The following is a 26759-nucleotide window of genomic DNA, read 5'->3' as shown; positions in this document are numbered from 1 at the left end:
GGCCTTCAGTCCTGATCTATTATAATGTGCAGAGACCTGTAATCAGTCTGGAGACTTAGCACTGCCGGGGTGTTTATGGTGCCGCGTCTTCATGGGAGAAGTGGGAGGGGGCACAGAGTAAAGTACGAATAGGTGTGGTTTTTTTTCCGTTTTTTTTTTAAGTTGAACTACAAAGTGACAAAATGGAGAATTATCATTGTGTTCTTTAGTGTTATAGAATAAGGAATAGGATTGTACATGTAGGGAAGATAGCGAATAACGTTTATTATCATTACACTGTACCACACATTTCAGGGTCACACTGCCCCGCGCCTCCAGGAACACAATGAAAGGGATATCTGATGTGCGGAAGAAACATTAAAAGAACAAGTGACCTCTGTACAGACCCGGACATTAATGGGATTGATTGAAGAAAGGATCAAAGAGACCATAAAATGTGGGGTGATCTCAATAAAGTTTAATAAGGTTATACATAAAATACAGTATGTATGTATCTATCTCATATCTATCTATCTCATATCTATCTATCTATCTCATATCTATCTATCTCATATCTATCTATCTCATATCTATCTATCTATCTTCTATCTATATCTATCTATCTATCTTCTATCTATCTATCTCATATCTATCTATCTATCTAAAAATGGAAATATCCGCAGCACACTGGGTAGTAAAATCCAAAAAAGTTTTTATTCCATCACAGTGAGGGTGTCCAGAAGAACGTTTCAACCAGCTCCCTGGTCTTTTTCAAGCTTGAAAAAGACCAGGGAGCTGGTTGAAACGTTGTTCTGGACACCCTCACTGTGATGGAATAAAAACTTTTTTGGATTTTACTACCCAGTGTGCTGCGGATATTTCCATTTTTTGCTTACATATGGATCCCTGACCCGGGTCTGGACTCTGCGTGCACTGATTCTTGTTTTGCCTAGAGTGCTGCTCTCCTTCTATTTATATCTATCTATCTATCTATCTATCTATCTCATATCTATCTATCTCATATCTTTCTATCTCATATCTTTCTATCTCATATCGTTCTATCTCATATCTATCTTTCTCATATCTATCTTTCTCATATCTATCTATCTCATGTTTATCTATCTCATATCTATCTATCTATCTATCTATCTATCTATCTATCTATCTCTATCTCTATCTATCTATCTCATATCTATCTATCTATCTATCTCATATCTATCTATCAATCCCATATCTATTTATCTCATATCTATCTATCCATCGCATATCTATCTATCTCATATCTATCTATCTATCTATCTCAGATCTATCTATCTATGTTGCTGTATATCTATCTATCTATCTCATATCTATCTATCTATCTCATATCTATCTATCTCATATCTATCTCATATCTATTTATCTCATATCTATCTATCTATCTATCTATCTCATATCTATCTATCAATCTCATATCTATCTGTGGTGTCCCGGTACCGTATTTCATACCGTACCTTGTGATGAGGTCCCCAAAGTCAGAGTCCCTAGGGACAGTGGGGGTCCTCTTCCTTAGTTAACCCCTCGTCGCCCCTCAGTTAGCTAATATTCATATAAATAAAAATGTAAATATGTATATTTAGGAAGCCTACCTTGTTAGCGTCGCAGGACCTGCGGGTCATGTGACCCGGTTCACAGAACTCTATGGTTTGCTAAAGGACCTTTGGTGGTTCTAGTCAGGTGATCACCCACAATCCTATATAACGGTGAGTGACAGCTGTATGGACCAATCCAAAACCGCTCAGGCCCTGCCCATATAAGGGAGCTGCGCCATTAATCGCTCTCTTGGGTTGCTGACTCTGGATGAGGTAGGAACTCCGCAACTTACAAAGACAATAACTAGGCCTAAGCCTTGCGGACTCAGCCTACACTAAAGACTGTGAGTTCTTATCATTCCCCGCTATCTCCGCAAGATCACTGGACCTAAACCTACCCCTAAATCCAGTGGATCTATGCTACAAAATCCTCCTAAACTAAAGAGAACTTACAAGGTCCCAACCACTGTCAATCGCTGCTCAGCTGTATATAGAGTCTGTTATCTGGACTGTTGTTACTGCTGCATGTTACAGAAAATCTTCAGTAAAGTTTCTACAAGTTTTCAGCTAAGCACTGGTTGTGGACAATCCATTATTCTACACTCACCTATCGCTCTTGGGAAGGGTGGTGATAGGCCCAGCATTACCTCAGAGTTTTAACCCTCACGAGTGGCGTCACGAGTGACAAGGGTTAAATTAACCCCTCATATACTACAGCAACACCCCAACTACCCTACACCCCCACCAAGGCACCACATATCTATCTAATATCTATCTATCTCATATATATCTATCTATCTATCTATCTATCTATCTCATATTTATCTATCTATCCCATATCTATCTATCTATCTATCTATCTATCTCATATCAATCTATCTCATATCTATCTATCTCATATCTATCTATCTATCTCATATTTATCTATCTCATATCTATCTCATATCTATCTATCTATCTATCTATCTATCTCATATCTATCTATCTATCTATCTATCTATCTAGCAACCAAGTAGACGCAGCAGCACTCCAGCGTAGTGAAAATAGTGACTTTTATTTATCCCCAAAATGCAATAGCGACATTTCAACCACCTCACGTGGCCGTCCTCAAGCAGTGTAAGTTACATAATACGTGCTTTAAATAAGGAGAGATAATGTGACCTCACTTCCTGTGGGCGTGCAGTAATTAACATATGTAAACAAACCAGTAGGTTCACAGTAATGGTCCTCTATACAACCTATAATAGGGAACCTTATTCTACTGCAAAATTAAGTGTAACACAAACCACAGTGTAAAAAAAGCAAAACACTTGTGCTTAACACACAATATACAGTTAATATGCAACACAGTGTTATATATAAGAATGTTCCGTGTTGATCAGTCCATACCTCCAGTACCGGACGTGGGACCCGAACACAAAGATCTCAAACATACTCCTGACTCCTCCATAGAAACAACAAGAAGCACCGTAGGTACTCGGCGTTCTCACCGGCTGTAGTAGCTTCCGGTGACCAGATCCAAGCTTCCGGTTCACAGGCCTGTGGTATTCCAACTTACGCATGCGTGGTGTTCCTGCTGGAGACTTCAGATCATCTTAGGTGTTGGCAGGCCCTCTCTCAAGGTATTGGCGCCTGCGCACTGGTCGACCGAGCTCGCGCCTGCGCCTCGGCATCTTGAGCTCCCGGTCCGCCATCTTGAGTGCTGGAAAGTGGACAGTTTAAGGCTTGACATAGTCCCTGTGTTGCCAGTACTTCTCCCAGCGGGCCCACGGTGTCAGCTCAACTGGTGATTAATTCCCCAGTGCTCGGGGTTATTCGCCAGTGAACAGTAACCCTGGAACACCACGCAGGAACACCACGCATGCGTAAGTTGGAATACCACAGGCCTGTGAACCGGAAGCTTGGATCCGGTCACCGGAAGCTACTACAGCCGGTGAGAACGCCGAGTACCTACGGTGCTTCTTGTTGTTTCTATGGAGGAGTCAGGAGTATGTTTGAGATCTTTGTGTTCGGGTCCCACGTCCGGTACTGGAGGTATGGACTTATCGACACGGAACATTCTTATATATAACACTGTATTGCATATTAACTGTATATTGTGTGTTAAGCACGAGTGTTTTGCTTTTTTTACACTGTGGTTTGTGTTACACTTAATTTTGCAGTAGAATAAGGTTCCCTATTATAGGTTGTATAGAGGACCATTACTGTGAACCTACTGGTTTGTTTACATATGTTAATTACTGCACGCCCACAGGAAGTGAGGTCACATTATCTCTCCTTATTTAAAGCACGTATTATGTAACTTACACTGCTTGAGGACGGCCACGTGAGGTGGTTGAAACGTCGCTATTGCATTTTGGTGATAAATAAAAGTCACTATTTTCACTACGCTGGAGTGCTGCTGCGTCTACTTGGTTGCTGTATCTAATTGGGGCTCGAGGACCAGGGCCCATCCACAGCTTGCACCCATTGCATTTGTTCCCATTCGTGAGTGCTGCTCCATTTGCTTTTCTATCTATCTATCTAGTTATAGAAGAGATGGGCAGCACTCTAGGAGTATGTTTAGTGCAAGCTGGATAACCCGGTCACAGGTTCAATAAATCCAAAAAAGTAAAACAGCAGCACTCAGGGAATCCGTGAAGAATAATGTGTGGCTTTATTCAACCAAACATCAATAGCGATGTTTCAGCCGTCTCGCACGACCATTGTCAAGCTTGACAATGGCCATGCAAGACGGCTGAAATGTCGCTATTGATGTTTGGTTGAATAAAGCCACACATTATTCTTCACGGATTCCCTGAGTGCTGCTGTTTTACTTTTTTCTATCTATCTAGCAACAGAAGAATGCAGCAGCACACTGCCAGCACAAGGATATAGGTGAAACATGAACATGCAGATAAAACATGGAGAGCTATACAGCTATGGTGTAATAGATGCAAATGTGAAACTATGAAATAGTGAGGCACTTAGCTCGCAAATTTGTCTCCGCCGGCGGTCAAATAGCTTGGACCGTCCCACCGCGATAAGGTGGCCTCATTGGGACAGACCCTACACTGTGAATATGCCTCTGTGTGAACAGTTCAGTAAGCATGGCAGGATCTGGAACATCCAAGACACCTTATATACACCTGATAGAGGTGGGTGGGGTGCAAGGCCAACATGGAGGTAGCCACTCCCCCGTGTGTGCAATACAGACAAAGAATAAGTCAGCCAGCACTTTAGTTGATACCAAACTATTATATGGACCTGGCCTACAGGTGCACGCTACTAGGCTAGATATACAGCAACAGAAGAATGCAGCAGCACACTGCCAGCACAAGGATATAGGTGAAACATGAACATGCAGATAAAACATGGAGAGCTATACAGCTATGGGGTAATAGATGCAGATGTGACACTATGAAATAGTGAGGCACTTAGCTCGCAAATTTGTCTCCGCCGGCGGTCAAATAGCTTGGACCGTCCCACCGCGATAAGGTGGCCTCATTGGGACGGACCCTACACTGTGAATATGCCTCTGTGTGAACAGTTCAGTAAGCATGGCAGGATCTGGAACATCCAAGCCACCTTATATACACCTGATAGAGGTGGAGACAAATTTGCGAGCTAAGTGCCTCACTATTTCATAGTGTCACATCTGCATCTATTACACCATAGCTGTATAGCTCTCCATGTTTTATCTGCATGTTCATGTTTCACCTATATCCTTGTGCTGGCAGTGTGCTGCTGTATTCTTCTGTTGCTGTATATCTAGCCTAGTAGCGTGCACCTGTAGGCCAGGTCCATATAATAGTTTGGTATCAACTAAAGTGCTGGCTGACTTATCCTTTGTTTGTATCTATCTATCAATCTCATATCTATCTATCTCTTATCTATTTATCTCATATCTATCTATCTATCTATCTATCTCATATCTATCTATCTATATATCTCATATCTATCTATATATCAATCTCATATCTATCAATCTCATATCTATCTATCTCATATCTATCTATTTATCTCATATCTATCTATCTATCTATCTCATATCTATCTATCTATCTATCTATCTCATATCCATCTATCTAATTTATTTATTTACTGTAAAAGTTACATTAGACACTTGTAGGTAAAGATTTTTTTTTTTTTCTTGGGGTCCAGGAATTTTTTGCACTCGTTATGTAACACCGCAAGCAGAAATTCCGAAGTGTGAATGGGAGTGCGGAATCCCATTGAAGTTTATGTGCTTTACGTTGAGGCGGAATCCTGCAAGCAGAAATTCTGCCTAAGAAGATATAATGGGTGATCCTGACTGGGAGAATTCTGATATCTAGGGAAATTGGGGAAGATTTATCAAAACCTGTCCAGAGGAAAAGTTGCTGAATTGCCCATAGCAACCAATCAGATCGCTTCTTTCACTTTCACTTTCAGAGGCATTTTAAAAAATGAAAGAAGCGATCTGATTGGTTGCTATGGGCAACTCAGCAACTTTTCCTCTGGACGGGTTTTGATAAATCTCCCCCACTCTATGGTGTGGACCCCATTGTTCCTGGGGGTCCCTTATCCTTCTATGTGTTCCATCCCCCATACGCACCCCAGTGTTTTCCCCCGGAGGGACCCCATAAGACGCAGCAGGTCTCCACATTCATAAGGCAAATGAAGTTCAACAAGACGCCGCGGATCAGACTTCTATCCCTTAAATATGTCTTACCAGAGACAGATGTGTCTTCAAAGAGCCCACCTAACACCGTGCTGGCTGAGATACGGCCTCCTGCACATCAAAGGGAGATGGAAACCATTCCAAGTGTATCCCGACTGATGAAGGGTCATTACTGCTGGACGGTATCACACATAATAAGCTTAGATACATCAGCAACATCACAAATGAAAGGCATAGATATATGAGCTCAGCAGATGGTATCACACTGATAGGATTAGATACATCAGCAATAATTCAAATGATGGGCTTAGATATATTAGCTCCACAGACTGTATCATACATGATAAGCTTAGATACATCAGCAACATCACAAATGAAAGGCGTAGATATATGAGCTCAGCAGATGGTATCACACTGATAGGATTAGATACATCAGCAATAATTCAAATGATGGGCTTAGATATATTAGCTCCACAGACGGTATCATACATGATAAGCTAAGATACATCAGCAACATCACAAATGAAAGGCGTAGATATATGAGCTTAGCAGATGGTATCACACTGATAGGATTAGATACATCAGCAATAATTCAAATGATGGGCTTAGATATATTAGCTCCGCAGACAGTATCATACTTGATAAGCTTAGATACATCAGCAACATCACAAATGAAAGGCGTAGATATATAAGCTCAGCAGATGGTATCACACTGATAGGATTAGATACATCAGCAACATCACAAATGAAAGGCGTAGATGTATAAGCTCAGCAGATGGTATCACACTGATACGATTAGATACATCAGCAACATCACAAATGAAAGGCGTAGATATATAAGCTCAGCAGATGGTATCACACTGATAAGCTTAGATACATCAGCAACATCACAAATGAAAGGCGTAGATATATAAGCTCAGCAGATGGTATCACACTGATAGGATTAGATACATCAGCAATAATTCAAATGATGGGCTTAGATATATTAGCTCCGCAGACGGTATCATACATGTTAAGCTTAGATACATCAGCAACATCACAAATGAAAGGCGTAGATATATGAGCTCCGCAGACAGTATCATACACAATAAGCTTAGATACATCAGCAAAATCACAATTGATAGTTGTAGATATATCATCTAAGCAAACAGTATCACACCTGGTAGACTTAGATACATCAGCAAAATCACAAATGATAGGTGTAGATACATCAGCCAAGCAAACATGCACTTAATAGACTTAGATACAGGAGCTCAGCAGACAGTATCACACATCAGAACACAAGCTACACAGTCTAACTGATAGTATCACGCATGACAGGTTTAGATACATAGCTCCTCAGATAGTATCACATGTAATAGGTTTAGATACACCATCTCAGCAGACCATTTTACACCTTATAGGCCAAGCTATAACAGCCCAGCAGCACATTGTTGCAGATTAAGGGCTTAGATACATATCTGATCAGAGAGATACACTAGCTTAGCAGACAAAATAGACTCCCATGCAGACTCTTGGCAGATAGTATCACATATAAGAGGCTTAGATACACTGCCTCAGCAGCACACTCAGATGATAGTAATGGTTTACCCATTGCCTATTACAGTGGTCTCCAACCTGCGGACCTCCAGATGTTGCAAAACTACAACTCCCAGCATGCCCGGACAGCCAACGGCTGTCCGGGCATGCTGGGAGTTGTAGTTTTGCAACATCTGGAGGTCCGCAGGTTGGAGACCACTGGTCTATTACATCTTTCAATTCTTCATCTATTATTACTAGAGATGAGTGAACTTACAGTAAATTTGATTCGTCACGAACTTCTCGGCTCGGCAGTTGATGACTTTTCCTGCATAAATTAGTTCAGCTTTCCGGTGCTCCAGTGGGCTGGAAAAGGTAGATACAGTCCTAGGAGACTCTTTCCCAGGACTGTATCTACCTTTTCCAGCCCACCGGAGCACCTGAAAGCTGAACTCATTTATGCAGGATAAGTCCTCAACTGCCGAGCCGAGAAGTTTGTGACGAATCGAATTTACTGTAAGTTCGTTCATCTCTAATTACTACGTTTATTTTGTCAGTCCAGCGCCATCTAGTGTTCATCCCTTGTAGCTGCACATCTACATCCTGACTGCTGGACACATCTGGGGATCATTCACCGTATACATCAGGGACATATGGAATGGATGGGGGGCAGCGCTGTGCGGGGGGATCATCACTAGGGGCTGCGCAGGGCTGATGTTCAACGACACTTTATAAAACAGCCAGTGTCAGATTTCTAGATAGTTTATGATGTTCCGGGGTCTATTCACAGCAGATATCCAGGTTATTATCATCAGACAAGTGCAGATGCTGCGGCCCCGGGGCTCACATGGGTTGTGTAGCACATGTGTCAGTCTGGTCTGCAATTTATATTGAGGATCACGAGTCTACGATTCGGACTGAATTCATCTGGACAAATTGTATCTGACACCTGATTGTAAAGAATCTGATCTGTAACCAATTTGGGAAAACCTCTATTTCAAAAAATATATTTAATGAACAGCTGGTAGCTTCAAAAAGGTGTAGAAAAACTGTTGTACCAGAGATGACCATTAGGTGGTGCTGCATGTTAACTTTAGTGCTATAGTTTTTGGGACTCATTATACATGGATATGATAGATGTATAGATATGAGGTAGGTAGATAGATGATAGATAAATAAATAAATAGATATGAGATAGATAGATAGATATGAGATAGATAGATATATATGAGATAGATAGATATGAGATAGATAGATATGAGGATAGATAGATAGATAGATAGATATGAGGATAGAAAGATAGATAGATATGAGATATATAGATAGATAGATATGAAATAGATATGAGATAGATAGATATGAGATAGAAAGATAGATAGATAGATAGATAGATAGATATTAGATAGATAGATATGAGATAGATAGATATGAGATAGATAGATAGATATAGATAGATAGATAGATAGATAGATATGAGATACATAGATAGATAGATATGAGAGTGATAGATATGAGATAGATAGATATGAGATTGATAGATATGAGATAGATAGATAGATAGATATGAGATAGATATGAGATAGATAGATATGAGACAGATAGATATGATATGGATATGAGATAGATAGATATAGATAGATAGATAGATAGATAGATATGAGATACATAGATAGATAGATATGAGAGTGATAGATATGAGATAGATAGATATGAGATAGATAGATAGATAGATATGAGATAGATATGAGATAGATAGATATGAGACAGATAGATATGATATAGATATGAGATAGATAGATATGAGATAGATAGATAGTAGTGTTGAGCGGCATAGGCCATATTCGAATTCGCGAATATTCGTGTTTTATTTTCGCATATGCAATTATTTGCTTGCACGAAAAATTAACATATGCGAAAATTTGCATATACAAAAAGTCGCATATGCGAAAATTCGCACGCCACTCTCACACAGTAGTATTAGAGCCTTCTTTACACTACACAAGCTGGAAGCAGAGAGGGATGATCACTGTTATGTGTACTGAAGAAAAAAAAAATTCAAAAAAAAAAAATCTTCGTAATTACGAATATATAGTGCTATATTCGCGAATTCGCGAATATGCGATATTCGCAAATAAAATTCGTATTGCGAATATTCGCGAGCAACACTACTCACCAATAGTGTTGAGCGGCATAGGCCATATTCGAATTCGCGAATATTCGTGTTTTATTTTCGCATATGCAATTATTTGCTTGCACGAAAAATTAACATATGCGAAAATTTGCATATACAAAAAGTCGCATATGCGAAAATTCGCACGCCACTCTCACACAGTAGTATTAGAGCCTTCTTTACACTACACAAGCTGGAAGCAGAGAGGGATGATCACTGTTATGTGTACTGAAGAAAAAAAAAATTCAAAAAAAAAAAATCTTCGTAATTACGAATATATAGTGCTATATTCGCGAATTCGCGAATATGCGATATTCGCAAATAAAATTCGTATTGCGAATATTCGCGAGCAACACTACTCACCAATAGTGTTGAGCGGCATAGGCCATATTCGAATTCGCGAATATTCGCGAATATATGGACGAATATTCGTCAAATATTCGCATATTCGTTATATTCTCGTTTTATTTTCGCATATGCGAATATTCGCGTGTGCGAAAATTAACATATGTGGATATTAGCATATACAACATTAGCATATGCGAAAATTCGCATATGCTAATTTTCGCGTATGCGAATTTACGCACATCAGTCTCACGCAGTAGTATTAGAGCCTTCTTTGCACCACACAAGCTGGAAGCAGAGAGGGGTGATCACTGTGATGTGTACTGTGAAAAAAAAAAAAATGAATATTCGTAATTACGAATATATAGCGCTATATTCGCGAAATTCACGAATTCGCGAATATGCGATATTCGCGAATAATATTCGAATTGCGAATATTCGCGAGCAACACTAATAGATAGATATGAGATAGATATGAGATAGATAGATATGAGATTGATAGATATGAGATAGATAGATATGAGATAGATAGATAGATAGATAGATATGAGATAGATAGATATGAGATTGATAGATATGAGATAGATAGATATGAGATAGATAGATAGATATGAGATAGATAGATATGAGATAGATAGATATGAGATAGATAGATATGAGATAGATAGATATGAGATAGATAGATAGATATGAGATAGATATGAGATAGATAGATAGATATGAGATAGATAGATATGAGATAGATAGATAGATAGATATGAGATTGATAGATATGAGATAGATAGATATGAGATAGATAGATAGATATGAGATAGATATGAGATAGATAGATATGAGATAGATAGATATGAGATTGATAGATATGAGATAGATAGATATGAGATTGATAGATATGAGATAGATAGATATGAGATAGATAGATATATAGATAGATATGAGATAGATAGATAGATAGATATGAGATAGATAGATAGATAGATAGATAGATCCAACGTAGAAAGCAGCAGCACTCAATTCCGTGAAAAAATGTGTGGCTTTATTCAACCAAACATACAGGAGGCGACGTTTCAGCCGTCTCACACAGTCTTTGTCAAGCAGTGACTGGTACATAGTGTGGGGTTTATATAGTCAACAGGTGACAATCAATTAGTGTCATAATTGTTTACAAAACAAAGTGCAGCAGTACAGTGGTTATTACGATCATAGATAGTAGGGCAAAATTAAACACCTTACATGCATCAGGCGCCTACCATACATGAAATAAACTCGGTGCAAAACAATAGGTAAACTCAAAACTGTTCACAACTTTTGTAAAGTGCATAATTGTGCATGTATTCACCGTGATGTGTGAATCTTCCGGGAGGGAGGAGTTCCGCCGCGCGTCTTCCATTCACCGGCACACACGAGGACGCCAACCAGTCCAGCCCAGGTCCGTCTCCTACGTATTTCCGGTTTGCGTCGGAAGTGATCTCATGGTAAACAAAAGCACGTGTATGGCTCGCGCTTGCGCACTGTAGTGAGTGCGGGCTGTACGCCATCTTGGGTCCTGGCTACCCTTACTGACAGTCCATATATGCGATCGTGGTACCTATGATACCGGTTATACCGGCGCATCGTGGGGGTGGGATTGTCAACTGTATGGGGTGATGCCATGGAACGGGGAACCGTTCTGTTTGGCATACCGGCTCTGTGTCTCCCTGTCTGGCAATCCAGTCGGGTGGCACAATCCGGATATACCACCCCAAAAGTGACAACCTGGCATCCACTCACCCATCTTTGCCTTCGTAGGTGTATTTCATGCAGCTCATTTTCGGGGTGCTCAGGTACCCGGCGTTAGGTGCTTGGGAGTATCCGTAGAAAAAGGAAAAGGGTGTCGTGATGGCGTCCTCAGTGACCGGTCATGGCTGGAGGCGCAGCGTCTCTCATTCACTCCTCTGGAAGAAAAATAAATAAATAGCATAAATATATAGAAAAATATATAGAAAAAAAAGTACCAATCATACACCAAATTACGCGTACTTGTCCTGTGGCGTGTCTCCATGCCAGAGGAGAAATTATGGATTACATATTTTATGGCTGATTTTATATTCAGTGTTCAAACCATGAGGTTTGAGAGTATTTAACTCGTAGATCCACCTCAGCTCTCTCCTTTTTAACTTACACTCCCTATCTCCACCTTTTTTCAGGGGGGGAATGTGGTCTACTAACATAAAACTTAAATCACGTTCTGTATGGCCCAACTCCTCAAAATGTTTAGCCACTGGAAGGTCTTGGCGTTTCTTTCTAATGGTATAGCGATGGTGATTTATCCTGGTTTTGAAATCCCAGGTGGTTTCCCCAACGTATAACAATTTACACGGGCACCATAATACATAAATCACGTAAGTAGAATTGCAAGTGAGGTAGTGTTTAATACCAAACTCCTGCCCTGTGTTTGGATGTATAAACTTGTTGCCTTTATGCATCAGGGGGCAATTGATGCAAGATCTACACGGGTATGATCCCAAGTTGGCACTGGTAATGAAACTCTGTTTGGGACCTCCCCCACCCACATCAGCCTTCACCAGACGATCCCTCAAATTGCCGGATCTCCGGTATGACATGAGTGGGGGGGAGGCAAATTCCTGTATTCCTGTGTTTCCTTCTTGTAGGATGTGCCAGTGTCTACGTAAGACGCCTGCCACCCTACCAGAGATACCCGAAAATGTGGACACAAACGCTACTCTTTTAGAGACTGGTCTCTGTTGTGTGCTCTCTTCAAGCGGATGGAGAACCTTCTGTTTACTCTCTCTGATTATATGTGCCGGGTAGCCACGTTCTGCAAAGTTGGACGCCATTGTGGTAAGGGCGGTCTCCAACTTATCCTCAGAGCTGACTATCCTTTTGACCCGCAACATTTGACTGGTTGGTAGGGAGTTGATCATGTGTCTAGGATGTTGACTGTCGTAGCGTAGGATTGAGTTACTGTCCGTGGGCTTAACGTAAAGGTCAGTCCGCAGACAGTTTCCCTCAATCCGTACCCACGTGTCAAGAAATTGTACTCCTGTGGTGGAATGTGTTAATGTGAACTTAATATTATCATGGATATTGTTCAGATGCTGATGAAAAGATTGAAGTTGGCTCTCACTGCCGGACCAGATGAGGAAGACGTCATCATTGTACCTCCACCACCCCAGTACATGACTGAAGTGGTGGGATACAGAGATGACGTCCTCCTCCAAATGGGCGACGAATACATTCGCGTACGTGCCTCCCCCCCACTCATGTCATACCGGAGATCCGGCAATTTGAGGGATCGTCTGGTGAAGGCTGATGTGGATGGGGGAGGTCCCAAACAGAGTTTCATTACCAGTGCCAACTTGGGATCATACCCATGTAGATCTTGCATCAATTGCCCCCTGATGCATAAAGGCAACAAGTTTATACATCCAAACACAGGGCAGGAGTTCGGTATCAAACACTACCTCACTTGCAATTCTACTTACGTGATTTATGTATTATGGTGCCCGTGTAAATTGTTATACGTTGGGGAAACTACCTGGGATTTCAAAACCAGGATAAATCACCATCGCTATACCATTAGAAAGAAACGCCAAGACCTTCCAGTGGCTAAACATTTTGAGGAGTTGGGCCATACAGAACGTGATTTAAGTTTTATGTTAGTAGACCACATTCCCCCCCTGAAAAAAGGTGGAGATAGGGAATGCAAGTTAAAAAGGAGAGAGCTGAGGTGGATCTACGAGTTAAATACTCTCAAACCTCATGGTTTGAACACTGAATATAAAATCAGTCATAAAATATGTAATCCATAATTTCTCCTCTGGCATGGAGACACGCCACAGGACAAGTACGCGTAATTTGGTGTATGATTGGTACTTTTTTTTCTATATATTTTTCTATATATTTATGCTATTTATTTATTTTTCTTCCAGAGGAGTGAATGAGAGACGCTGCGCCTCCAGCCATGACCGGTCACTGAGGACGCCATCACGACACCCTTTTCCTTATTCTACGGATACTCCCAAGCACCTAACGCCGGGTACCTGAGCACCCCGAAAATGAGCTGCATGAAATACACCTACGAAGGCAAAGATGGGTGAGTGGATGCCAGGTTGTCACTTTTGGGGTGGTATATCCGGATTGTGCCACCCGACTGGATTGCTAGACAGGGAGACACAGAGCCGGTATGCCAAACAGAACGGTTCCCCGTTCCATGGCATCACCCCACAACAGTTGACAATCCCACCCCCACGATGCGCCGGTATAACCGGTATCATAGGTACCACGATCGCATATATGGACTGTCAGTAAGGGTAGCCAGGACCCAAGATGGCGTACAGCCCGCACTCACTACAGTGCGCAAGCGCGAGCCATACACGTGCTTTTGTTTACCATGAGATCACTTCCGACACAAACCGGAAATACGTAGGAGACGGACCTGGGCTGGACTGGTTGGCGTCCTCGTGTGTGCCGGTGAATGGAAGACGCGCGGCGGAACTCCTCCCTCCCGGAAGATTCACACATCACGGTGAATACATGCACAATTATGCACTTTACAAAAGTTGTGAACAGTTTTGAGTTTACCTATTGTTTTGCACCGAGTTTATTTCATGTATGGTAGGCGCCTGATGCATGTAAGGTGTTTAATTTTGCCCTACTATCTATGATCGTAATAACCACTGTACTGCTGCACTTTGTTTTGTAAACAATTATGACACTAATTGATTGTCACCTGTTGACTATATAAACCCCACACTATGTACCAGTCACTGCTTGACAAAGACTGTGTGAGACGGCTGAAACGTCGCCTCCTGTATGTTTGGTTGAATAAAGCCACACATTTTTTCACGGAATTGAGTGCTGCTGCTTTCTACGTTGGATTTACTGGACCTGTGACCGGGTTTACCTGCAGCACCAGCATACACTTAACAGTGCTGCCCACCTTTCTATAATCTCTAGATAGATAGATAGATAGATAGATAGATAGATATGAGATAGATATGAGATAGATATGAGATTGATTGATAGATAGGAGATAGATATGAGATTGATAGATATGAGATAGATATGGGATAGATAGATATGAGATAGATATGAGATAGATAAGATAGATAGATATGAGATAGATAAGATAGATAGATATGAGATAGATATGAGATAGATAAGATAGATAGATATGAGATAGATAGATACATAGATAGATAGATTAGATGAGATGGCAACAAAAGTGGAAACGTTCATATTGTGCCCAATTAGCCATTTTTCCTCCCCGGCATCATGTGAATCATTAGTATTACAAGGTCTTAGGAGTGAATGGGGAGCAGGTGTCTTGAATTTGGTGTTATCGCTCTCACACTTTCTAATACTGGTCACTGAAAGTCTCTGAGGATCTGAAAAAAAGAATTGTTGCCCTACATAAAGATGGCCTAGGCTATAAGAAGATTGCAAAGACCCTGAAACTGAAATACAGCACTGTGGGCAAAACCATACAGCAATTTCACAGGACAGGTTCGCCTCAGAACAGAAGGGTTAACCAAAAAAGTTGAGTGCACATGCCCAGCGTCGTATCCAAACGCTGCTGTAATGTCCGTTTATCTGTATTTTCTATTTTTCTGCTTTGGGTCCTCTTCAAACATTAGGTTGTGTCTGAAGAGTTTCCCTGTTATTTCTCCCTGGGATGGGAAGAGTTAACCTTCTTGACTGCAGCAGTGGGAGGATATATACCTACGACCTCTTCAGGGGCTGTTCTGTGCTGGTGGTTAGACCTGTACGCTGACCTTGTTGGCTCGATATTCACTATGTCTGTCTGTGCACTTATCCTATATTTTAACCATGGTTATCTGTCCTGTTTGATACATAGATTTTAGCCTGCTTTGTTTGCATACTTTGTCGGGGTTTTAGTATTCCTGTATTCATTCATCTTTGTGTTTCTTTAGTCTGTATTCACACTGTGCATTTTGTTAGTCCTGTTTTGACCTTGTTTCATCCAGGATCTCCTAGGATATAATCCTGTTCTGAGCCTTGTGCTAATCTGTCTATCTAGGAGTGAGTAAGCCTTGTGCCTGAACCCATCTTTGCTTGTATTTAGGATTTTTGTTTTCTCCTAATATCCTGATCACTCTGTGGAGTGTGCCCGCTAGCTAGGAGTCTATTTGGCTTTAGTATTGATGTCCCTCCATGATACGAGTGTCTAGGGTATTCCTTGTTTGGAGTCCAGTGTGAACAGTGCTCTTGATTTTCTGACCACTTTGATGTTCTTACATTCAGTTAACCTGTTCATCCCCTGCATCTCCTGGTTTTGTCTGCTGTAAACTTATCCTCATATCTAGTCTTGTTCATATTATCATAGGTGCCGTTAATCTTGATTCCTGTTTCTGAACTCTGACTGGAGTGTCATGGCCTGGGGCTGCATGAGTGCTGCGGGGACTGCTGAGCTACAGATCATTGAGGGAACTATGAATGCCAACATGTGACCTATTGGGAGATACTGTAAGAGATAGAGAGATAGATAGATATAAGATAGATATGAGATAGATAGATATGAGATAGATAGGAGATAGATAGATAGATAGATAGATATGAGATAGATAGATTTGAGATATATAGATAGATAGATATGAGATATATAGATAGATAGACATGAGATAGATAGATATGAGATAGATAGATATGAGATAGACATGAGATAGATAGATATGAGATAGATAGATAGACATGAGATAGATACAGTAGATAGATATGAGATAGATAGATAGATAGATAGATATGAGATAGATAGATAGATAGATAGATAGATATGAGATAGATAGATATGAGATGGATAGATAGATATGAGATAGATATGAAATAGATACAGTAGATAGATATGAGATAGATAGATAGATATGAGATAGATATTAGATAGATAGATAGATAGATAGATAGATATGAGATAGATAGATAGATATGAGATAGATAGATATGAGATAGATATGAAATAGATACAGTAGATAGATATGAGATAGATACAGTAGATAGATATGAGATAGATAGATAAATAGATAGATAGATAGACATGAGATAGATAGATGTGAGATAGGTAAATAGATATATAGATTAAATGTAAAAATCAGTAATCCAATAAAAGTAAATGACTATTTTGTCACCACTGAGGAACTTTCCCTTTTCACTTCCATTGCTAATTGTGGGTCCGGGGATCTTTGGCACTACTGACGTTATAGTTGCACCCTGATCTCCCTGTTGCGCCCTGATCTCCCTGTTGCACCCTGATCTCCCTGTTGCACCCTGATCTCCCTGTTGCGCCCTGATCTCCCTGTTGCGCCCTGATCTCCCTGTTGCTCCCTGATCTCCCTGTTGCGCCCTGATCTCCCTGTTGCGCCCTGATCTCCCTGTTGCGCCCTGATCTCCCTGTTGCGCCCTGATCTCCCTGTTGCGCCCTGATCTCCCTGTTGCGCCCTGATCTCCCTGTTGCGCCCTGATCTCCCTGTTACGCCCTGATCTCCTTGTTGTGCCCTGATCTCCCTGTTGCTCCCTGATCTCCCTGTTGCGCCCTGATCTCCCTGTTGCGCCCTGATCTCCCTGTTGCTCCCTGATCTCCCTGTTGCGCCCTGATCTCCCTGTTGCGCCCTGATCTCCCTGTTGTGCCCTGATCTCCCTGTTGCTCCCTGATCTCCCTGTTGCGCCCTGATCTCCCTGTTGCGCCCTGATCTCCCTGTTGCTCCCTGATCTCCCTGTTGCGCCCTGATCTCCCTGTTGCGCCCTGATCTCCCTGTTGCGCCCTGATCTCCCTGTTGCGCCCTGATCTCCCTGTTGCGCCCTGATCTCCCTGTTGCGCCCTGATCTCCCTGTTGCGCCCTGATCTCCCTGTAGGACATGATTCCGGTAATAATTTCTCTCCATTCCTGTCTTCTCTGAGGACGTGAAATCCTTACTCAGCACTTTATACTCAGGAACAATAGGAGAGACATTGTTGCTAAGTTCCCTGAATGCGCCTTTTACAGTCAACACAGAAGATCTGCAGTTTGCATTTTGTGAATGGAGATTACTTAGTATCCAGGCAACTCCGACCCTGCAGAGAGGAGCACCGGAGACTACCGAGGAGGGGCCACCATGTGTGTACATGACTACAGCCGCTCCGCACCTCATAGACTGAGGAGATTACCTGAGGTAAGAGAATCTGATGGAAGTAACTTCACTCTATAGTGCTGGATCATCAGAATGTCCGGATTATTAGACGTGATAAAGAAATATATGAGATAGATAGATAGATATGAGACAGATAGATTGATAGATAGATATGAGACAGATAGATATGAGATAGATATATCTATCTCATATCTATCTATCCATCTCATATCTATCTCATATCTATTTATCCATCTCATATCTATCTCATATCTATCTCCTATCTATCCATCTCATATCTATCTCATATCTATCTATCCATCTCATATCTATCTCATATTTATCTATCCATCTCATATCTATCTATCTATCTATCTATCTATCCATCTATCTCATATCTATCTCATATCTATCTATCTATCTATCTATCTATCTATCTATCTATCTATCTATCTATCTATCTATCTCATATCTATCTTTCTATCTCATATCTATCTATCTTTCTCATATCTATCTATCTTTCTCATATCTATCTATCTATCTATCTATCTATCTCATATCTATCTCATATCTATCTATCTCATATCTGAGATAGATATGAGATAGAGAGATATGAGATAGATAGATAGATAGATAGATAGATAGATATGAGACAGATGATAGATAGATAGATATGAGACAGATAGATAGATATGAGACAGAAATATAGATAGATATGAGATAGATATGAGATAAATAGATAGATAGATATGAGATAGATAGATAGATAGGTATGAGATAGATAGATAGATATGAGACAGATAGATATGAGGTAGATGGATCGATAGATAGGGGATATAGATAGATAGATAGATAGATAATAAATAGATAGATATGAGATAGATATGAGATAGATAGATAGATATATAGATAGATATGAGACAGATACATATGAGATAGATGGATGGATAGATAAGGGATAGATAGATAGATAATAAATAGATAGATAGACAGATAGATAGATAGATAAAAATTAGGCAGATTGATAGATATGAGATGGATAGATAGATGGATAGATAATAGTGTTGCTCGCGAATATTCGCAATGCAAATTTTATTCGCAAATATGGCATATTCGCGAACTCGCGAATATTCGCGAATATAGCACTAAATATTCGTAATTACGAATATTCCTATATATTTTTTTTTTTAACTTAAAATTTTTTTTCTTCACAGTACACATCACAGTGATCATCCCTCTCTGCTTCCAGCTTGTGTGGTGTAAAGAAGACTCTAATACTACTGTGTGAGACCGGTGTGCGAATTTTTGTTTATGTTAATTAAGGTATATGCTAATTTTCGCATATGGTAATTTTCGCATGTGCGCATTTTCGCATATGCGAAAATAAATCTAGAATATTACGAATATGCGAATATTCGCGAATATATGACGAATATTCGTCCATATATTCGCGAATATTCGCGAATTCGAATATGGCCTATGCCGCTCAACACTAGATATGAGATAGATGGATAGATAGATATGAGACAGATATATATGAGATAGATAATTTATCAAAGTTAATTGAGTTATGTAATTGAAATATAAAACTTACTATTAAGGATGCTTAATAACGATAATAATAATAATAATAATAATAATAATAATAATAATAATAATAATAATAATATGCCACTGTTAAATACATTTTTAACACCTTATAGTTTTCCGTTTCTATTATTCCCCATTATTTTAAAACAAATGCTGTATTATGTACATGTTTGGATGATTGGATTGTAGAGAGAATATTGTTTATCTTTGTTTCATATAATATTGTGCACTATTATATGAAAATGGCTTTTGCAGCACCTTCTTGGCATTGAGTGGAGTCCTATATTTGTTATTGTTATATTTGCTATTAGATAAGAATGTCCGTCGGTATCAGACATCTGGATGATGAAGAACGTGAATACTTCTTCCCCCAGCAATTGAAATTTTGCGCCAATGAAAATCTGACCGTGAAAAGAAGCGAAAATTTCATGATTCCGAAGACTGTTTTGGAGCCGAACATCTGGAAAAAGAAGCCTCCGGACTTCAGCGTCAGGTTGTACAGATCTCTGAATTTACCGAGGAGGTCGGAGGAAAACTGCGCGAAGGAAAGGAAGAACGTAAATCAGATTCCTACGAAAAACGTGATGGAGGCCATGAGAGACGCCCCTCCCCCTGCGCTACAGAAATCCAAGGAACCCAAGAGATTCCTTACAAGATTTAAGCCGCTGGATCCATTAGGGGGCAGCATAATATATGTTAAAGAAGGCCTCTACCCCAAGGAGAAATACAAGGATCCCCAACCACACGACTTCAGGCAGGTAAGAAAACATAACAAGGTGCATGATGGGATCCGACTATAGTAGTGGTCTCCAAATTGTGGACCTCCTGCTGTTGCAAACCTACAACCTTCATTTTTCACACAATAGAAATAAATCTTTGAAATAGACAGTGGTTGAGTATGTGAGCGCTGCACTAGTGGAGGTACTGTACTGATGGGGGCGCTGTACTGATGGGGGCGCTGTACTGGTGGGGGCGCTGTACTGATGGGGGCGCTGTACTGATGGGGGCGCTGTACTGATGGGGGCGCTGTACTGGTGGGGGCGCTGTACTGGTGGGGGCGCTGTACTGATGGGGGTGCTGTACTGATGGGGGCGCTGTACTGATGGGGGTGCTGTACTGATGGGGGCGCTGTACTGATGGGAGCGCTGTACTGGTGGGGGCGCTGTACTGGTGGGGGCGCTGTACTGATGGGGCCGCTGTACTGTTGGGGGCGCTGTACTGTTGGGGGCGCTGTACTGATGGGGGCACTGTACTGGTCTGGGCACTGTACTGGTCTGGGCGCTGTACTAGTCTGGGCACTGTACTGGTCTGGGCACTGTACTGGCCGGGGCACTGTACTGGTGGGGGCGCTGTACTGGTGGGGGCGCTGTACTGGTGGGGGCGCTGAATTGGTCTGGGCGCTGTACTGGTCTGGGCACTGTACTGGTGGGGGCGCTGTACTGGTGGGGGCGCTGTACTGGTGGGGGCGCTGTACTGGTCTGGGCGCTGTACTGGTCTGGGCGCTGTACTGGTCTGGGCACTGTACTGTTGGGGGAACTGTACTGGTGGGGGCACTGTACTGGTGGGGGCACTGTACTGGTCGGGGCACTGTACTGGTCGGGGCGCTGTACTGGTCGGGGCGCTGTACTGGTCGGGACGCTGTATTGGTCTGGGCGCTGTACTGGCCAGGGCGCTGTACTGGTGGGGGCGCTGTACTGGTCTGGGCGCTGTACTGTTGGGGGCACTGTACTGGTGGGGACACTGTACTGGTCGGGGCACTGTACTGTTGGGGGTGCTGTACTGGTGGGGGCGCTGTACTGGTCTGGGCGCTGTACTATTGGGGGCACTGTACTGGTGAGGGCGCTGTACTGATGGGGGCACTGTACTGATGGGGGCACTATACTGGTCGGGGCGCTGTACTGGTGGGGACACTGTACTGGTCGGGGCGCTGTACTGTTGGGGGCACTGTACTGATGGGGACACTGTACTGTTGGGGGTGCTTCATTGGTAGGGTGCTGCACTGTGGGGGTGCTGTACTGGTTGGGGCGCTTCACTGGTAGAGTGCCACACTGAAGGGGTGCTGCACTGGTGAGGGCACTGTACTGGAAGGGCCTGCACTGGTGGGGGTGCTGCTGGATTGTCAGATACTTTATTGAATAAATGGACTGGGTTGGATGGGGCATATACTTCCACCAGTGCTTCCCAACTAAGGTGCCTCCAGATGTTGCAAACTACATCTTCTAATATGATGAAGCTGCCTCAGTAACATCCAGCCCTTTCCTCCAAACCATAGTCACAAATACACAGGTCACTCATTGAAAGGTGGATCCACACAAAGGGTTAAACGTCTTCAGGTAAACCCTCAGCAATGTGTAATCTGCAGTATTTATGACTCCATCACCAATGTATTTCCTTATTGTGGTGACATCTCTAAGGAGAAGGAAGAAATATTCTGCAGAACTCCTCAAGATGGTAACAAAGGGTGAGCCCCATATGACACAGAGAAGGGGGAGCCCCATATGATACAGAGAAGGGGGAGCCCCATATAATACAGAGAAGGGGGAGCCCCATATAATACAGAGAAGGGGGAGCCCCATATGATATAGAGAAGGGGGAGCCCCATATGATATAGAGAAGGGGGAGACCCAGATGATACAGAGAAGGGGGAGCCCCATATAATACAGAGAAGGGGGAGCCCCATATAATACAGAGAAGGGGGAGCCCCATATAATACAGAGAAGGGGAGCCCCATATAATACAGAGAAGGGGGAGCCCCATATAATACAGAGAAGGGGGAGCCCCATATAATACAGAGAAGGGGGAGCCCCATATGTTATAGAGAAGGGGGAGCCCCATATCATACAGAGAAGGGAGAGCCCCATGTGAAACAGAGAAGGGGGAGCCCCATATAATACAGAGAAGGGGGAGCCCCATATAATACAGAGAAGGGGGAGCCCCATATGTTATAGAGAAGGGGGAGCCCCATATCATACAGAGAAGGGAGAGCCCCATATGATACAGAGAAGGGGGAGCCCCATATGATATAGAGAAGGGGGAGCCCCATATGATATAGAGAAGGGGGAGCCCCATATGATACAGAGAAGGGGGAGCCCCATATGATACAGAGAAGGGGGAGCCCCATATGATACAGAGAAGGGGGAGCCCCATATGATACAGAGAAGGGGGAGCCCCATATGATACAGAGAAGGGGGAGCCCCATATGATACAGAGAAGGGGGAGCCCCATGATACAGAGAAGGGGGAACCCCATATGATACAGAGAAGGGGGAGCCCCATATGATACAGAGAAGGGGGAGCCCCATATGATACAGAGAAGGGGGAGCCCCATATATTACAGAGAAGGGGGAGCCCCATATAATACAGAGAAGGGGGAGCCCCATATAATACAGAGAAGGGGAGCCCCATATAATACAGAGAAGGGGGAGCCCCATATGATACAGAGAAGGGGGAGCCCCATATGATACAGAGAAGGGGGAGCCCCATATGATACAGAGAAGGGGGAGCCCCATATAATACAGAGAAGGGGGAGCCCCATATGATATAGAGAAGGGGGAGCCCCATATGATACAGAGAAGGGGGAGCCCCATATAATACAGAGAAGGGGGAGCCCCATATAATACAGAGAAGGGGGAGCCCCATATAATACAGAGAAGGGGGAGCCCCATATAATACAGAGAAGGGGAGCCCCATATAATACAGAGAAGGGGGAGCCCCATATAATACAGAGAAGGGGGAGCCCCATATAATACAGAGAAGGGGGAGCCCCATATAATACAGAGAAGGGGGAGCCCCATATGTTATAGAGAAGGGGGAGCCCCATATCATACAGAGAAGGGAGAGCCCCATGTGAAACAGAGAAGGGGGAGCCCCATATGATACAGAGAAGGGGGAGCCCCATATGATACAGAGAAGGGGGAGCCCCATATGATACAGAGAAGGGGGAGCCCCATATGATACAGAGAAGGGGGAGCCCCATATGATACAGAGAAGGGGGAGCCCCATATGATACAGAGAAGGGGGAGCCCCATATGATACAGAGAAGGGGGAGCCCAATATATAACAGAGAAGTGGAAGCCCCATGATACAGAGAAGGGGGAACCCCATATGATACAGAGAAGGGGGAGCCCCATATGATACAGAGAAGGGGGAGCCCCATATGATACAGAGAAGGGGGAGCCCCATATATTACAGAGAAGGGGGAGCCCCATATAATACAGAGAAGGGGGAGCCCCATATAATACAGAGAAGGGGGAGCCCCATATGATACAGAGAAGGGGGAGCCCCATATGATACAGAGAAGGGGGAGCCCCATATGATACAGAGAAGGGGGAGCCCCATATAATACAGAGAAGGGGAAGCCCCATGATACAGAGAAGGGGGAACCCCATATGATACAGAGAAGGGGGAGCCCCATATGATACAGAGAAGGGGGAGCCCCATATGATACAGAGAAGGGGGAGCCCCATATGATACAGAGAAGGGGGAGCCCCATGTGATACAGAGAAGGGGGAGCCCCACATGATATAGAGAAGGGGGAGCCCCATATGATATGGAGAAGGGGGAGCCCCATATGATATAGAGAAGGGGGAGCCCCATATAATACAGAGAAGGGGGAGCCCCATATGATACAGAGAAGGGGGAGCCCCATATAATACAGAGAAGGGGGAGCCCCATATAATACAGAGAAGGGGGAGCCCCATATGATACAGAGAAGGGGGAGCCCCATATGATACAGAGAAGGGGGAGCCCCATATGATATAGAGAAGGGGGAGCCCCATATGATATAGAGAAGGGGGAGCCCCATATAATACAGAGAAGGGGGAGCCCCATATGATACAGAGAAGGGGGAGCCCCATACAATACAGAGAAGGGGGAGCCTCATATGTTATAGAGAAGGGGGAGCCCCATGTGATACAGAGAAGGGGGAACCCCATATGATACAGAGAAGGGGGAGCCCCATATAATACAGAGAAGGGGGAGCCCCATATGATACAGAGATGGGGGAGCCCCATATAATACAGAAAAGGGGGAGCCTCATATCATACAGAGAAGGGGGAGCCCCATATGACACAGAGAAGGGGGAGCCCCATATGATACAGAGAAGGGGGTGCCCCATATGATACAGAGAAGGGGGAGCCCCATATGATACAGAGAAGGGGGAGCCCCATATAATACAGAGAAGGGGGAGCCCCATATAATACAGAGAAGGGGGAGCCCCATATGATACAGAGAAGGGGGAGCCCCATATGATACAGAGAAGGGGGAGCCCCATATGATATAGAGAAGGGGGAGCCCCATATAATACAGAGAAGGGGAGCCCCATGATACAGAGAAGGGGGAACCCATATGATACAGAGAAGGGGGAGCCCCATATGATACAGAGAAGGTGGAGCCCCATGTGATACAGAGAAGGGGGAGCCCCACATGATATAGAGAAGGGGGAGCCCCATATGATATAGAGAAGGGGGAGCCCCATATGATATAGAGAAGGGGGAGCCCCATATAATACAGAGAAGGGGGAGCCCCATATGATACAGAGAAGGGGGAGCCCCATATAATACAGAGAAGGGGGAGCCCCATATGATATAGAGAAGGGGGAGCCCCATATGATACAGAGAAGGGGGAACCCCATATGATACAGAGAAGGGGGAGCCCCATATAATACAGAGAAGGGGGAGCCCCATATGATACAGAGAAGGGGGAGCCCCATATAATACAGAGAAGGGGGAGCCTCATATCATACAGAGAAGGGGGAGCCCCATATGACACAGAGAAGGGGGAGCCCCATATGATACAGAGAAGGGGGAACCCCATATAATACAGAGAAGGGGGAGCCCCATATGATACAGAGAAGGGGGAGCCCCATGTGACACAGAGAAGGGGAGCCCCATATGATACAGAGAAGGGGGAGCCCCATATCATACAGAGAAGGGGGAACCCCATATGATACAGAGAAGGGGGAGCCCCATATAATACAGAGAAGGGGGAGCCCCATATAATACAGAGAAGGGGGAGCCCCATATAATACAGAGAAGGGGGAGCCCCATATGATACAGAGAAGGGGGAGCCCCATATAATACAGAGAAGGGGGAGCCCCATATGATACAGAGAAGGGGTAGCCCCATATGATACAGAGAAGGGGGAGCCCCATATAACACAGAGAAGGGGGAGCCCCATATAATACAAAGAAGGGGGAGCCCCATATAATACAGAGAAGGGGGAGCCCCATATCATACAGAGAAGGGGGAGCCCCATATAATATAGAGAAGGGGGAGCCCCATATGATATAGAGAAGGGGAGCCCCATATGATACAGAGAAGGGGGAGCCCCATATAATACAGAGAAGGGGGAGCCCCATATGATATAGAGAAGGGGGAGCCCCATATGATACAGAGAAGGGGGAGCCCTATATGATAGAGAAGGGGGAGCCCCATATGATACAGAGAAGGGGGAGTCCCATGTGATATAGAGAAGGGGGAGCCCCATATAATACAGAGAAGGGGGAGTCCCATATGATACAGAGAAGGGGGAGCCCCATATGATACAGAGAAGGGGGAGCCCCATTTATTACAGAGAAGGGGGAGCCCCATATAATACAGAGAAGGGGGAGCCCCATATAATACAGAGAAGGGGGAGCCCCATATGATACAGAGAAGGGGGAGCCCCATATGATACAGAGAAGGGGGAGCCCCATATGATACAGAGAAGGGGGAGCCCCATATAATACAGAGAAGGGGAAGCCCCATGATACAGAGAAGGGGGAACCCCATATGATACAGAGAAGGGGGAGCCCCATATGATACAGAGAAGGGGGAGCCCCA

At 43.3% G+C, this 26759-nt stretch overlaps 1 protein-coding gene across 8 annotated transcripts in view; it reads left to right on the top strand.

Annotated features, from left to right (window-relative positions):
- The first annotated feature begins 6017 nt into the window (after nt 1-6017).
- The window catches only part of LOC130272494 (uncharacterized), a 41141-nt gene continuing 20399 nt past the window's right edge, over nt 6018-26759 (top strand). The window contains exons 1-3 of one of the 8 annotated variants that reach the window (XM_056518335.1): nt 6018-6063; nt 18141-18391; nt 20251-20697. In XM_056518335.1, the coding sequence (XP_056374310.1) occupies nt 18335-18391; nt 20251-20697 (504 nt within the window). In that variant the 5' untranslated portion in view covers nt 6018-6063; nt 18141-18334. Of the gene's footprint in view, nt 6185-6256; nt 6375-18028; nt 18392-20250; nt 20698-26759 lie in introns of those variants that run through there. The other 7 variants (XM_056518342.1, XM_056518341.1, XM_056518336.1 and 4 more) reach the window with 7 other exon arrangements.

The sequence above is a fragment of the Hyla sarda genome, chromosome 5, assembly GCF_029499605.1.
Source record: "Hyla sarda isolate aHylSar1 chromosome 5, aHylSar1.hap1, whole genome shotgun sequence".
Lineage (NCBI taxonomy): Eukaryota > Metazoa > Chordata > Amphibia > Anura > Hylidae > Hyla > Hyla sarda.
The sequence above is the reverse complement of the archived record's forward strand: the minus strand, read 5'-3'. Positions and strand labels throughout refer to the sequence as shown.